Genomic DNA, 12,601 nt, shown 5'->3' on the forward strand with positions numbered 1-12,601 from the left:
TGGAATCACCTTTTAACTTTAGATGATTGTTGAATCGGACCACCAAAAGAGTTGATCCGCGAACTGGACACGAACGAAACGCGAGCTGGAATGGATCGAGTCGCTTCTATCGGATCGCGGACGTCCTTTGTTGCTTGATCGTCGGACGCGAGCTGTCTGATGCTGTCGCGAACGAGGAAGAGGTCGTGTGCTGGAGCTGCTCTCGGGTCGCGAACGTCTGAGCTAGGATCAGGAACGCATTGGGCTGAAGCTGATCGGGACGCGAGCTGGAACATATGCGGGAACAAGAGACGCGATCGGAGTTTAGGGTTCGTCGGATCGCCGGCTAGGGTTAGGGTTTTAGGATTTTTCGATTTGGGTATTAGCTTAGGGATCTAGAGTTTCATGCTGATAATGTGTTATAAAAGTAATGGAAAAATCTATCTTTATTCGTAACATAAAAGTTTCTTATATATGAGATTACACCGTCATAGATAAATGGAAAGATTACAAATCACCATTATAGGCAATCCACAATCTGGTTCATAACAGTTTGTCGCATTTTTACCGAATTTTCCCAAGATAATATGATCATTGGTATGCTTTTACCATGGTAAATTACATTTTGATTCAGATCTAAACCGGTTATAGTGAATAATATAAAACGATTTAAAATTCTGAACCAACCTGATTTAAATCTAACCTTGAGTTTTAAAAAACAACTCTCAAAACTGAAACTATAATGCATCAAATTGGTATAGCAGAGACATCAAAACACAGCAAACTTTGACACCATTGCTTATAAAACTCAACCCTGAACCCTGAATCGGTTGAAGACCTATCCAGCCGTGACCTAAGAGAACATAAAAATAGAATACGAAACCTACATGTAAAATCTTACGCCAACAATACTACATCCAAAAACTACATTAATCCAAAAAAAAGAAAACCAAAACATTACAAAGTACTGCACCGTTGCTTCCAAACTTAACCATGAAGAATAAGTCAAAAAGACCAATCACAGCCGCGACCAAAGAGAACATTAAGATACAAAAAGCTGCGGAAGCAATTAACATTACGCTACACTACTACAACAACAACATGGCCAGCGAGAGAGAGAGAGAGTGAGGAGCCTTACTTCTCCATTCAGAAACCTTTCTGATTCAATCAACAACAATTACTTTCCGAGGCTTTCCAAGTCTCGGTTTTGTTGATGCCTTCTGCTTACTCTGCTTCACATTCTTTCTTCTTTTGGTTCCATTCATATGCCAGTCATCGTCATCATCATCATCTTCTTCTTCCTCACTAGGATCAGAATCTATGTAGTCATCATCATCTTCGTCTTCATTATAATATACCTTCCGAGAGGCTTTTTTAGGTGCTGTTCTTGGTATATCGTAGACTGGGAATCCTCTTGGTAAGTCGGGGATCTTAACCGTCTCTGCGAATCCTATTGGATAGAAACCCCAACAGCAATAGTAAGTATCTTCTTCAGTAACTGGTGGTGGAGATGGAACTTTCACCGCCTGGAAAGCTCTCCTACAGCTCTTAGTTTGACATTTAAGCACGCTTTCCTCGTACATGTTGGGATACTCGAAAAGCACGAAGCAGTATGGACAAGTCGTCCAGAAACTTGGAACCTTCGGGATAGAATCTGAACTCGGAGTCTGTTCAGTATGTTGGGATTGGTTAGGGACCCCCGTTGGCTGAGGAGGAGATGGATTAGTAGAGGCCACTGGAACTGGAGAGGGAGTAGTGGAGACAGCTGGAACCGAAGGTGGAGTAGTAGAGACCGGAGGTTGCTGGAATGATTGAGTTGAATTGAAGATAGGAGGCAGTGTAGAGGGCCCACCAGAGGCTTCAGGTGGCTGTGATTGAAATGCCTGTTGTGGCGGCTGAGTCACCATCATTGGCTTAGACGTTGAAGGCTGCTGAGATACCGGCAATGGCTTAGAAGCTGTGGTTGGCTGAGATACCATAAATGGATTGGATGATGTCGGTGGTGGCTGTGGCTGTGGCTGAGGTTGAGATACCGGGATTGGCCTAGAGGTAGGTGGTTGCTGAGATACCCGAAATGGGTTAGATGATGTCTGTTGTGGCTGAGATAGCGGCGATGCCTTGGCGTTTTGTGTTGGCTGTGAAGCTGGAAATGGATTAGAAGTCCGCGGCGGCTCAGACACCGGAAATGGGTTGGAGTTCAATGATCGTTGAGACACGGCAGATGGCTTAGAGTTCGTTGGTGGCTGAGACGCAGCAAAAGGCTTAGACTTTTGTGATGACTGAGACCCAGAGAAGGGCTTAGACGCAGCAAAAGGCCTCGGTGCCTACATGAAAAAACAATACTTTAGTTCATATACATGAAAGATGTCTACATTACTAAAGGTTTCTCTTTTTACCTCACGAAGACCCGTCCCTGCAAGAGGGTTAGAAGATGGCTGAGACATTGGGAACAGCTTAGAGACAGGCTGCGGTTTAGACACCGAATGTGTCTGAGCCGAGCGGTTTGGCTGAGACACAGAAGGTTGATCAGAAACCAAAGACAGCAGCGAGAGTTGAGCAGCTTGATTGGACCTAGGTGGCTGAAACTGTCCAGAGGATTGCAAGGCTATAGGCTCAGACGTTGGAGTAGGTTTAGACGACCAAGTGAGATCAGTTGAAGGAGGCGCCATTTGAGACGACGCCTCCTCATAAGACCTACCACTAGAAGACCGTTCTTGATCATGAAAACGCCGACTAGGCTGCACCCTTTCCGTCGCAGTGTTCAAGTTGATAGACCGTTCTTCCTCCACGGGAAGTCTCCAGTCTCTACCACTACTACTACTCGAACCACCACTCCTTATCATCTCACTCTGCTCCTGACCAAACTGCTGCAACGGCTGAGACTGCATCACCTGCTGAGGAGGCTGAGCGAAATGCGAGTGCTGGTGAAGCTGAAACGGCAACTGCTGGCTCTGATACGACACCGTTTGATGCTGAGGAGACTCCTCTTGATGCTGAGGAGACTGTGGCGGCTGATTCAGAAGCTGAAACCCTAGTTGACCTAACTGCCCAAACTGACTCAGATGAACTTCCCGATCGTACAATGCCTTCCTAGAAGGATCGGAGAGGACGTACCACGCGTCGGAGATGAGCCTGAAGGCCTGATCGGAGTATGGAAACCGATTCCGGCTAGGGTTGAGAAGCACGGCGAGCCTGCTGTACTGAGTGGCGACGAGTTCGGGGTTGTGAGTGAGGCGAACGAGGCGGAGGACGGCGTACCAGTCGGGGAGATCGGCTCGGATACGAGATTCGCCGGCGAGGAGAGTGTCGGCGACGGCGAGGATAAGCTCGGCGGGATCTACGAGGGAGTGATCCGCCTCGCATGCGCGGATCGCGTAGGTTTTGGAGCCGTTTAGGTCGCCGGATAAAAGAAGCTTCTGCGCAGTGATTAGCCAACGTTCGGCGTCTCCTCCTCCTCCTCCGTTACCTCCGCCGCTCATCATTTTTTTTTAAACAGTGGGAAGACTTTGAGAGAGAGAGAGAGAGAGATTTGGGATTTGGTTAGTTTCTTCAGTGGAAATGTGAATGTCTCTTTTCCCTTGTAGAGTATATAGTTTAATTGATAAATGATACACAGCTTTTATGGTTTTTAGCTTTTGGGTTTCAAGGCCCAAATGCTGTTGGACACTGAACAGTGAACACGTTTAACTGGAAGTTAGTTTATTGTGCTGGACTCAGAAAACTCAAGCCGATCAGATTTGCAAATTTTATCTAAATTTCATACATGTCCCGCACATGTTAATCTTCATAGTAGTTAATTATTTAAATATCATTAATGAACTAAACTTATTATAATCAATGTCTTTATTATTTTTACATTAACTTTAATAAATAATATTTATTTATTTGGAAATACCAAAAATATTAAATTTTCAAAATAGAAAATATCTTATAATCTTGATAACATTATTTGAAAAAACTTTTTTTTTTTTTTTTTTGTAAATTGAAAAAACTTTTCTTTATTGGCTGTCAGGTAGGGATGAGACGGATCAGATATCTAAGGTATTTTAGGATATCCAGATCCATGGAATTCATAAAATTGCTATCCGGATATCCGGAATTAGGATATCCTGACTAAAATCCGAATACTCGTGGATATCCGGATCTGGATTTTTTTTTTTTAAATAATTTAAAACTAACAATTAATAATTTATTTACTGTTAAAATTTGTTGAAATTTAATAAAACTAAAATTTTATTTATTTAATATAAAATTATGTATATTGTACTTATATAAATAGAATTATATTTTAATATTTTACAAATATATAATTAGCTCGGATCCAGATCTCCATTTAGAACAAAATATAGCTCAAATAAATAGTGACTAAAATGACTGAAAAGTACAAGACTTGGTAATAGTAAATTCTCGAAAGAATCGATGGTTGCATCTGTCATTTACCTGCATTCTATTTGTGGTGTCATTAGGGTACCAAAATGAATTAACTAATCTAAGCGCAAGTCAATGGTGCTGCCCAGGAATTGGGAGACCTTCTCGAGCACATATTTTCCTCTTTTTATTTCAGTTTAAAAAAACATATATCACATAATATAATTTTATAAAATGTATTTCAAAATATAAGATGAATAATCAAACAAAAATGATACTAACAATATTTATAAGATTTTAGCCTAACTATAACAAAAATATATGTGGTTCAATAAAGATGAATTGTTGAAATCCAATATACTTACAAAATAAATTACTAAATCCATATGGATTTTTATACTTAATATCAAATGTCGAATTAAGATCAATTTTAAAATTATTTACTATAATCTTCTAATTAATTTTCATACATGTAAATTATAAAAACATATTTAAAATATCTAAAAATTTTGAAATCTCACTTTTAAATTTCTCAATAATGTCTTGCGTAAGTAGGAAACACGACATCACATATCTCTTTACAAAGGTTGATCCACTTTATTTCCACCTGATGAACATCGTTTATGTTAAGGATATATAGAATCTCAGCAAATTGCCTCACTTCTCCTTTACATAAAAGAGGTTATCATCTATAAATGTGAGATGCAAAATCTGGGGACTTGCTCTAGCAATACGAAGTCCAAAATTTAGCTTTTATTCTTCCGCTCCTTTGAGTAGGAAGATCAGTGCTTCAATGCACAAGATAAACATAAAGGGGGATAAGAGACCTCTTTGCCTTGAGCTTTTCGTTTGTAGGATCCGTCCTCTTGGTTCTTAAATAAGAATTATTTGATAGGACACAGGTGACACAACTCATCAGAATTAAAGTCTACCCATTTCTCTGCGAAATTAATTTTTAGCATCGACACTTTGATAAAATCTCAAAGAAATACTTACTCCATGTTTTGGACAAAGAAACGTATTTTATGGTCGATGTAACCATTGTTCCCTGAGTAGGTTATGTCATATATTCTTCGAGAAATCCAACTCCTACTACAACACCGTAAATATCTAGTAATTTTAAATAAAAATAACCCACATTTAGACAGTCATGAAGAAATATGAGCATATTTACGGAAACTTTCTAACTTGAATATTGTAGGTGTAAATTATATCGAATAAGAAACATACCAATAGAAAATTGAGAAAATTGCCAAAACAGCACAAAAAAACAATATAGTTGTCCCTATGGTATAAAACCATCACTAAGTTGTCCCTATAGCATAATATTTTTTATAATCCCAAAATTAACCTTTCCTTAATCAAATTAAACATAAATTAAAACCATTTTTAAAAAGTTTAATGGAAAAAGATAAAAAAAAGGTAATCCCATAATGTTTTAGAAAGGAAAAAAAATGTAAAAACAATTTAACAAAAAAGAACACAAGACACATATCAAAAATATCCCGTAACCTAATTGCATTTAGTTTCTAAAATCCTCCAAAACTATTTTTTAAAATCCTCTAAGGTAGAGCTTGATTCCAATAACAGTAGTCTACCCCAATTATCATCAGCCAAAAAACCCATCATGTGCTTACACTAAATTCCCAAACACCACATATTGTATAAATATGCATCATAGAACAAGAGTTTTTGAAAATCACAAGACAAACTATGGAGAAATCATAGATTGATGAAGAACAAAAGCCAAAACCATTTTTTTTATATATATTTTGACAAAGAAAATCGACCAGGACACGTTTTAGGAAATTATAATATTTCTAGAATATTTTCTTAACTGAAACTTCTTTAATTTTCGGAAAAACTGAGTTTTTATCCGTAGAAGGCACCTTCTACACTGTGTAGAACCATGACAAAAATTCTGAAAAAAATTCTACTTTTTGTAGACGTTTGTGTTAAGTTTAGATTTCGCATACTCGGAATTTTAGAATACTTCATAAAAGTAGAAACTGCATTCAAAAGAAAAGTAGTAATCTTTACAATTAGTAGAATTCGCATTCTCCATATTTAGAATTTTAATAATTTTTAGATTGTTTCTTCTAAAAAAAGTAGATGGACTTGTTTATTCTGGAATTCGTTTTCTACTAACCAATTTTCCGTAGAAGACGAATTCTACTTTTAGTGGAACGTAATTTTAAAATTTTATTTACCAGGTTTTTTAATATGTGTTTTTGTATATAGATATTTTATTAATTGTTTATATTTTTAATATTTTTTTGGATTCATAAAACTATTTATTTCATTAAATTTCAGAAATGGAAAAGATAAAAGGAAGAATAAATGGACAAATATAGTTTTATACCGTAGGGACAACTATGTTGTTTTTTTGTTCCGTTTTGGCAGCAATTTTCTCTAGAAAATTTAGGATGGGCGAATCCACGGTAGAGGTCGTCAAAGTTTGGAAAACTATAAAAGTTGGACTTCAAAAATGGATCGATCTCCAAAATGAAAGAGGAGTTGTTGAGATTAATATGGTATCGGTTCTTTGTCAAACGGATACACTCGGATGGAGGGGTTTGTACGAAATTTTTAATTTCATAGCAATGACCTTCCTCCAATGGTATTTCAATTGAAGTATCCAAATCCCTGAAGAGTGTTGCTTGAATGATGGTTCCCTGTTCAAAAGAAATAAAAATACTTAAGAGAAAAACAAAAAAAAATAGTGGCAAATTTGAACGATAAATATAGCTTACTTTCTCATCGCCTATTATTAATTCTGATTTCTGGAACCTTGACCTTCCTCCAATGGTATTTCAGCTGAAGCATTCAAATCCCTGAAGAGTGTTGCTTGAATGATGGTTCCCTGTTCAAAAGAAATAAAAATACTTAAGAGAAAATCAAAAAAAAAATAGTAGCAAATTTGAACGATAAATATAGCTTACTTTCTCATTGCTTATTATTAATTCCGATTTCTGGAACCTTGACCTTCCTCCAATGGTATTTCAGTTGAAGCATCCAAATCCCTAAAGAGTGTTGCTTGAATGATGGTTCCCTGTTCAAAAGAAATAAAAATACTTAAGAGAAAAACAAAAAAAATAGTGGCAAATTTGAACGATAAATATAGCTTACAATATAGCTTACTTTCTCATCCTCTATTATTAATTCCGATTTCTGGAACCTTGATCCAACTTCTGTCTTCCCCTTGCAGGTAACTTTAACACGAATCGGAAGCAATGGTTTGAGAAGACTCATTTCTGCCAACATAGTCTGACTACCCATGGCGCAAAAATTGTATAAACTGTTTGACAATTAGTATTTAGAATAAAAAAATAATAAATGCGTTTAAGTTAATTGGAAAACAGAACTTTGTTTGTTCCTTATTTACAGAGAATAATTGATCATCAATTGTACTAAGAAGATCCGAATTGAATTCTCATATATTTTTTTAATCTTCATTTGCAAGTAAATATTCTAATAGCCGGGTTTAACCGAAACTTCCTTTTATAAATCCAGAATATATTCAACACATAATGGATTAAATGAAGAATATTATTTAAATACTTTTGTTTCTGCAAATATATTGATTTCTTAATCCCCTATATATTAATTGAGAAGCATTTGAAAAATTATAACCTTAATTTTGTATTAATTAAAAAAAAAAATCAAATCCTAGGTGGCACTCTAAATGCCTTCTAAATTCTATTTCAAAGAATTCTAAAGCATCTAATATAAAATATAGTTTAATCTAATGGTGTCACATTATTCTATAATTATATAACACTAGAGAACATTATATTAACCTAAAATATATGAAGTGTGTATTTTTTCTTTAAATAAAAGCTACGGAATTACCTAATATGATTTACATATATACAAGAATTAATGATTATGAAAAATAAAGATTTGATAACAATTTTTGCATCTTTCTTCATTTTTGTTTATCTTTATTATAAAAATAAATTACATAATTACATTAATCATATAATAAAAATCTAGATTTGTTTTGTATATCTTGTATTTTGGATTTTTTAAAACGATTATAAATTACTAAACTGTTAAAAGCCTCACATAAACTTTTATGATCAATGTTTAAATTTTTTTCTATATTAAGATACAATGATTATAGGAACATATGAAGAAATAATTCTATTTTAATAGGTTTTTATGTTAATATATATACATATATATATATTTCATATCGTTTAAATTAAACTATACATCGTATGAAAATGTATACTTATATTTTTATATTTGTATTGAACATATATTGAAAAGTTAATATTTTAATTTTGAAATCTTCATTGTTTTTTAGATGATTATTAATTATTGAAATTATCTCACATATAAAAAATTCGTTGGTTTAAACTTTTATTACACAAATATGCAAATAATCATAAAATCATATGAGTAGAAACATCATTAAATAAAAATCCATATTAAAAGTGTATTATATATATATATATATATGTTAATATCATTTAAATTTAGTTATATATCATATACAATAGATAAAAATGATTTTTTTGATTTATTTACCCTAAAATGATTGTGAATAAACAAGAGTGATAGTTTGATTTATATGAACATGCCAATTTATTACATAATAGTAACTGATTTCTTAGTTATTTAATATATACTTATTATTTTATTATTTCATCATATGCAGAAAAACATAAAAACAAATATATAAAATATTTATTCGGCATAAGGTGCAGATATTAACCTAAGTATGTATCTCTTTAATTATTTTAAATCATAAGAATTTTCTAGATCTCAGGTCAAAACAAACAAACAAAATGAGAATAAACTTCAAAATCAATATTTATATCGAACAATAACCAAAATAAAAAAGAAAAAAATATTGAAGATAGATAGGATTGACACATGAACGTAAACTTCTCATAACCATAATTAATTTTTAAATTACTAAATCATGATATAATACCGAGCTCGCATAGTTTCATTGTAATCAAATAGATTCTTATGCGGTAAGTGATTTTTTGACCTAATTTATTTTTTTAAAAAAATAGGATCAGCTCATCAGTAAAAAAATTATGTAATTAACAAAAAGTTAAAAAAAAATTGTTTAAAGACCAAAGTATTAATTTAATCAAGATTATAAATTTATTTTTCCGTATAATATTTTATAAATAATTTTTATATAAATTTATCCTACGCAAGGCGCATGTCTTATCTTAGTTAGTTTATGAATAAACTAGGACTAAAATAGGATTAGAGCTATAATAGTCAACTAGGATAAGACCTGCGCCTTGCGCATGATGAGTTTATTTGTATATATTATCGATAGTTTTTTTTATATATGTGATCATTTTATTTATATATATAAAATATTTTTTGTTGTTATTATATAATTTCTTTCCGATGGATCGGATCAATTTTTATTAAAAATAATGGAACAAAACTATAATTAATACATCATGGGTTGATCGGATTGGACATTAAACAAATTATGACATAAAAACCTTATTTTTTCCATCGAACACATTCTTGGAAAAAGTGAACAGTATTGTTTTCACAGTTGAATTATATAAAAATTGATCCGATCTATCGGAAAGGAATTATATAATAACAACAAAAAATATTTTATATATATAAATAAAATGATCACATATATTAAAAAAACTATTGATAATATATACAAATAAACTCACCATGCGCAAGGCGCTGATCTTATCCTAGTTATATAATAAAGGATAGTTGCTATAGACAACTAATAAACATTGTCTTTGATTAATTATGTAAACCAAAACCATTGATTTGAAAAATTCAAAAAAAAAACTAACATGCTATACGAATGGGTCTAGATATTTTCTTGATTGGTTACTTTTTGGTAACTTGCTCCCTATATGGAGTCAATATGATTAACTAAATCTTGCTTTTTGTTTTTAGTTATCGAAGTTTTATTAGTTTCATAAGATAATAAAAGAAAATTAAATAACTTAAATCTAGGATATTTAAAACAGTCATAAAGATGATTTTTCTCCGAAGAATTTGGACAACACGCAAACTTCTAGTTATGAAAATTATTTATTTACAAAATTAGGAAACTACGATAAATTATCATTAAGACTATTCTTTTAATTTAGCTTTGACACACAGATTTTAAGTCACTACATTATATATATACTTTCGAAATATACGGCACGTAGTAAAGGTTATATGTAAACTTGATTCTAATGATATGTGTACAGAAAAAGTAATAACTATATAAACTATGGATGCCTGTGATTTTCTTTCTTAATATATATGCAATTGATGATAAATATATTTTCTTTTTTATTAGAAGAAGGTAAGTAGGCTACGCATGATATATTTTTAAATCATGTAATCATAAAAGTAAACATAATTAACATGTATATAGTATGGCATACAAAAGCCATAACAACATTGGCATTAGAAAAAAAAACATAAACTTGGAGACCTTTCTATAAAAAAGTGTACGTATATATCTATAAGATTTTGCGATTATGTAATAATTCTTGAATATTGCGATTGTGATTTGTATATTTATCTAATACGGAGAAGAGTTGCAGCAACGTATATATAAGTAGATATGTAGATATATACATACACAATGAATTTTATGTAGTATAACTATATAGAAATGCATTAATATTTAAGTCAGCCTATATAACGAATTGCTATATAAAGATGCGTAGTAAGTTGGCTTAAGTCAGACTATATAACGAATTGCCATATTGAAATCAATCATTAGGAAGAATCTCAGGTTATGGCAATAAAATCTCTACGTATTTAAAGATGCAAGCGTTTCTAATTGAAGCGTAGGAAGCAGGGCGCAGGTTAAATTTTGTTGTGAGACAATAAACTTATAGTATATACCCTCTTTTTAATGTAATGAGCAATGACAAATTTTGTAATTAGTCTAGTTAAGAAAGTGTTTTTGAATATATGAAGTGAAAGAGCTTCTGGTGTTGACACGTAGAAAATGACACACATGTAATAAACACATGAAGTAAAAGTTAGTTATATATAATGCTCTTCAAATAAGATTTTTTAGTTTTCCAGATTTTTGGGTATATATATACTCAGGTGTTTAGGTGATTATTTCTTGTTTTTGTTTTTGGATTTTCTGATTAATTTTGATGTTCAAAGATACTTTCAAGTTTAAGGTATATCTCGGGTTTTAAACATTTGAACAGACCCAAAAACTGAGATTCAATCATTCAAACAACCCAAAATTGATATGAACTGGCATGAAACCGAAGTCGAAACACATACAACATACAGTAAATTCTAAATGGGTTCAGAATTTATCTACCCAAATATTCAGTCCCAATAAAAAACCGATCGAACCTCACCTAAAGACCCAAATACCAATGCTTGTTAGTTTCTATGTGAACGAGGGAATATGCGTGTGTATACATCTCTAGCTTTACGGTTTACCCACATGGTTCACGGATACAATACAAAATATACTAATTTATAACACCTCTATGTTTCTTGAAAAGTGATATGATTTGGTATCTCGCAGTCTTGAGTTTCTTAAACTTAACACATGATAGGGTTTAGTACTTAGATGTAATAATCATGTGGCCATGATTATTTTAAACCCAATTAGAACAAGTGAGGAGCCCACATGATGAAGATTCATGATATATAACGACCAAAACCTTAGCCTTTCTCAACTTGAGGCGGAAACACACACCAAGCCAAATCCATTTGTTCTACTTATCAACTTGTGTCTCGCATTATTTTTTTATAAGATAGCAAATATATTTTTGTTCTTTACGAATCAAATGTATACAAAGGATAGCCCTTATAGCTCCTGCCAAATTTGTGGCTTATGCAATTTGGAGAGAAATATAAGGACACTATTTTAATTCCCATCTACGTTATCGACCATATAAGAAATGATACGAAAGAATACTATCTACTTGCCAGCTGGGATCTCTATACAAGTTTTAAATTTTGATTCTAATATTAAAAATTCATTTACTTTTTCCTGAAAAGAGAAATAATTTTATTACTAGACCCCAGCGCGGATATGAATTTTCAGTTTTTAATTATTTATTTTATTAAATGATGTATTTGTAATATTCGTTCATATTATATTCATTAAGTAAATATTTTTTTTTTACATCTTAAACTATCTATTTTTTTTATGAATGTGTGATATCATATAAAAAATATAAAAAAAATGAGTATAGAGTTAATTAGATAATTTTAAAAACAGAAATTTTTCTTTCGTGTGCGATATCATATAAATAATGAT

General features: G+C 32.4%; 1 protein-coding gene across 1 annotated transcript; it reads right to left on the minus strand.

Annotated features, from left to right (window-relative positions):
• Nucleotides 1-845: 845 nt before the first annotated feature.
• LOC106318793 (pollen-specific leucine-rich repeat extensin-like protein 1) lies at nucleotides 846-3,544 on the minus strand. Its single transcript, XM_013756928.1, has 2 exons — nucleotides 2,376-3,544; nucleotides 846-2,303 (listed from the first exon to the last, which is right to left on the minus strand). The coding sequence occupies exons 1-2, from the start codon at nucleotides 3,459-3,461 to the stop codon at nucleotides 1,143-1,145; spliced, it is 2,247 nt and encodes a 748-aa protein (XP_013612382.1). The 5' UTR covers nucleotides 3,462-3,544; the 3' UTR covers nucleotides 846-1,142.
• Nucleotides 3,545-12,601: the final 9,057 nt, after the last annotated feature.

The sequence above is a fragment of the Brassica oleracea genome, chromosome C9 (assembly GCF_000695525.1).
Source record: "Brassica oleracea var. oleracea cultivar TO1000 chromosome C9, BOL, whole genome shotgun sequence".
NCBI lineage: Eukaryota > Viridiplantae > Streptophyta > Magnoliopsida > Brassicales > Brassicaceae > Brassica > Brassica oleracea.

Bases quoted from the DNA above. Each gene is read 5' to 3' on its own strand.
- LOC106318793 (XM_013756928.1), bottom strand. From the start codon at position 3,461: ATGATGAGCGGCGGAGGTAACGGAGGAGGAGGAGGAGACGCCGAACGT. The intron at 2,304-2,375 runs GTAAAAAGAGAA...TTTTTCATGTAG, and splicing joins CAGGGACGGGTCTTCGTGAG to GCACCGAGGCCTTTTGCTGC.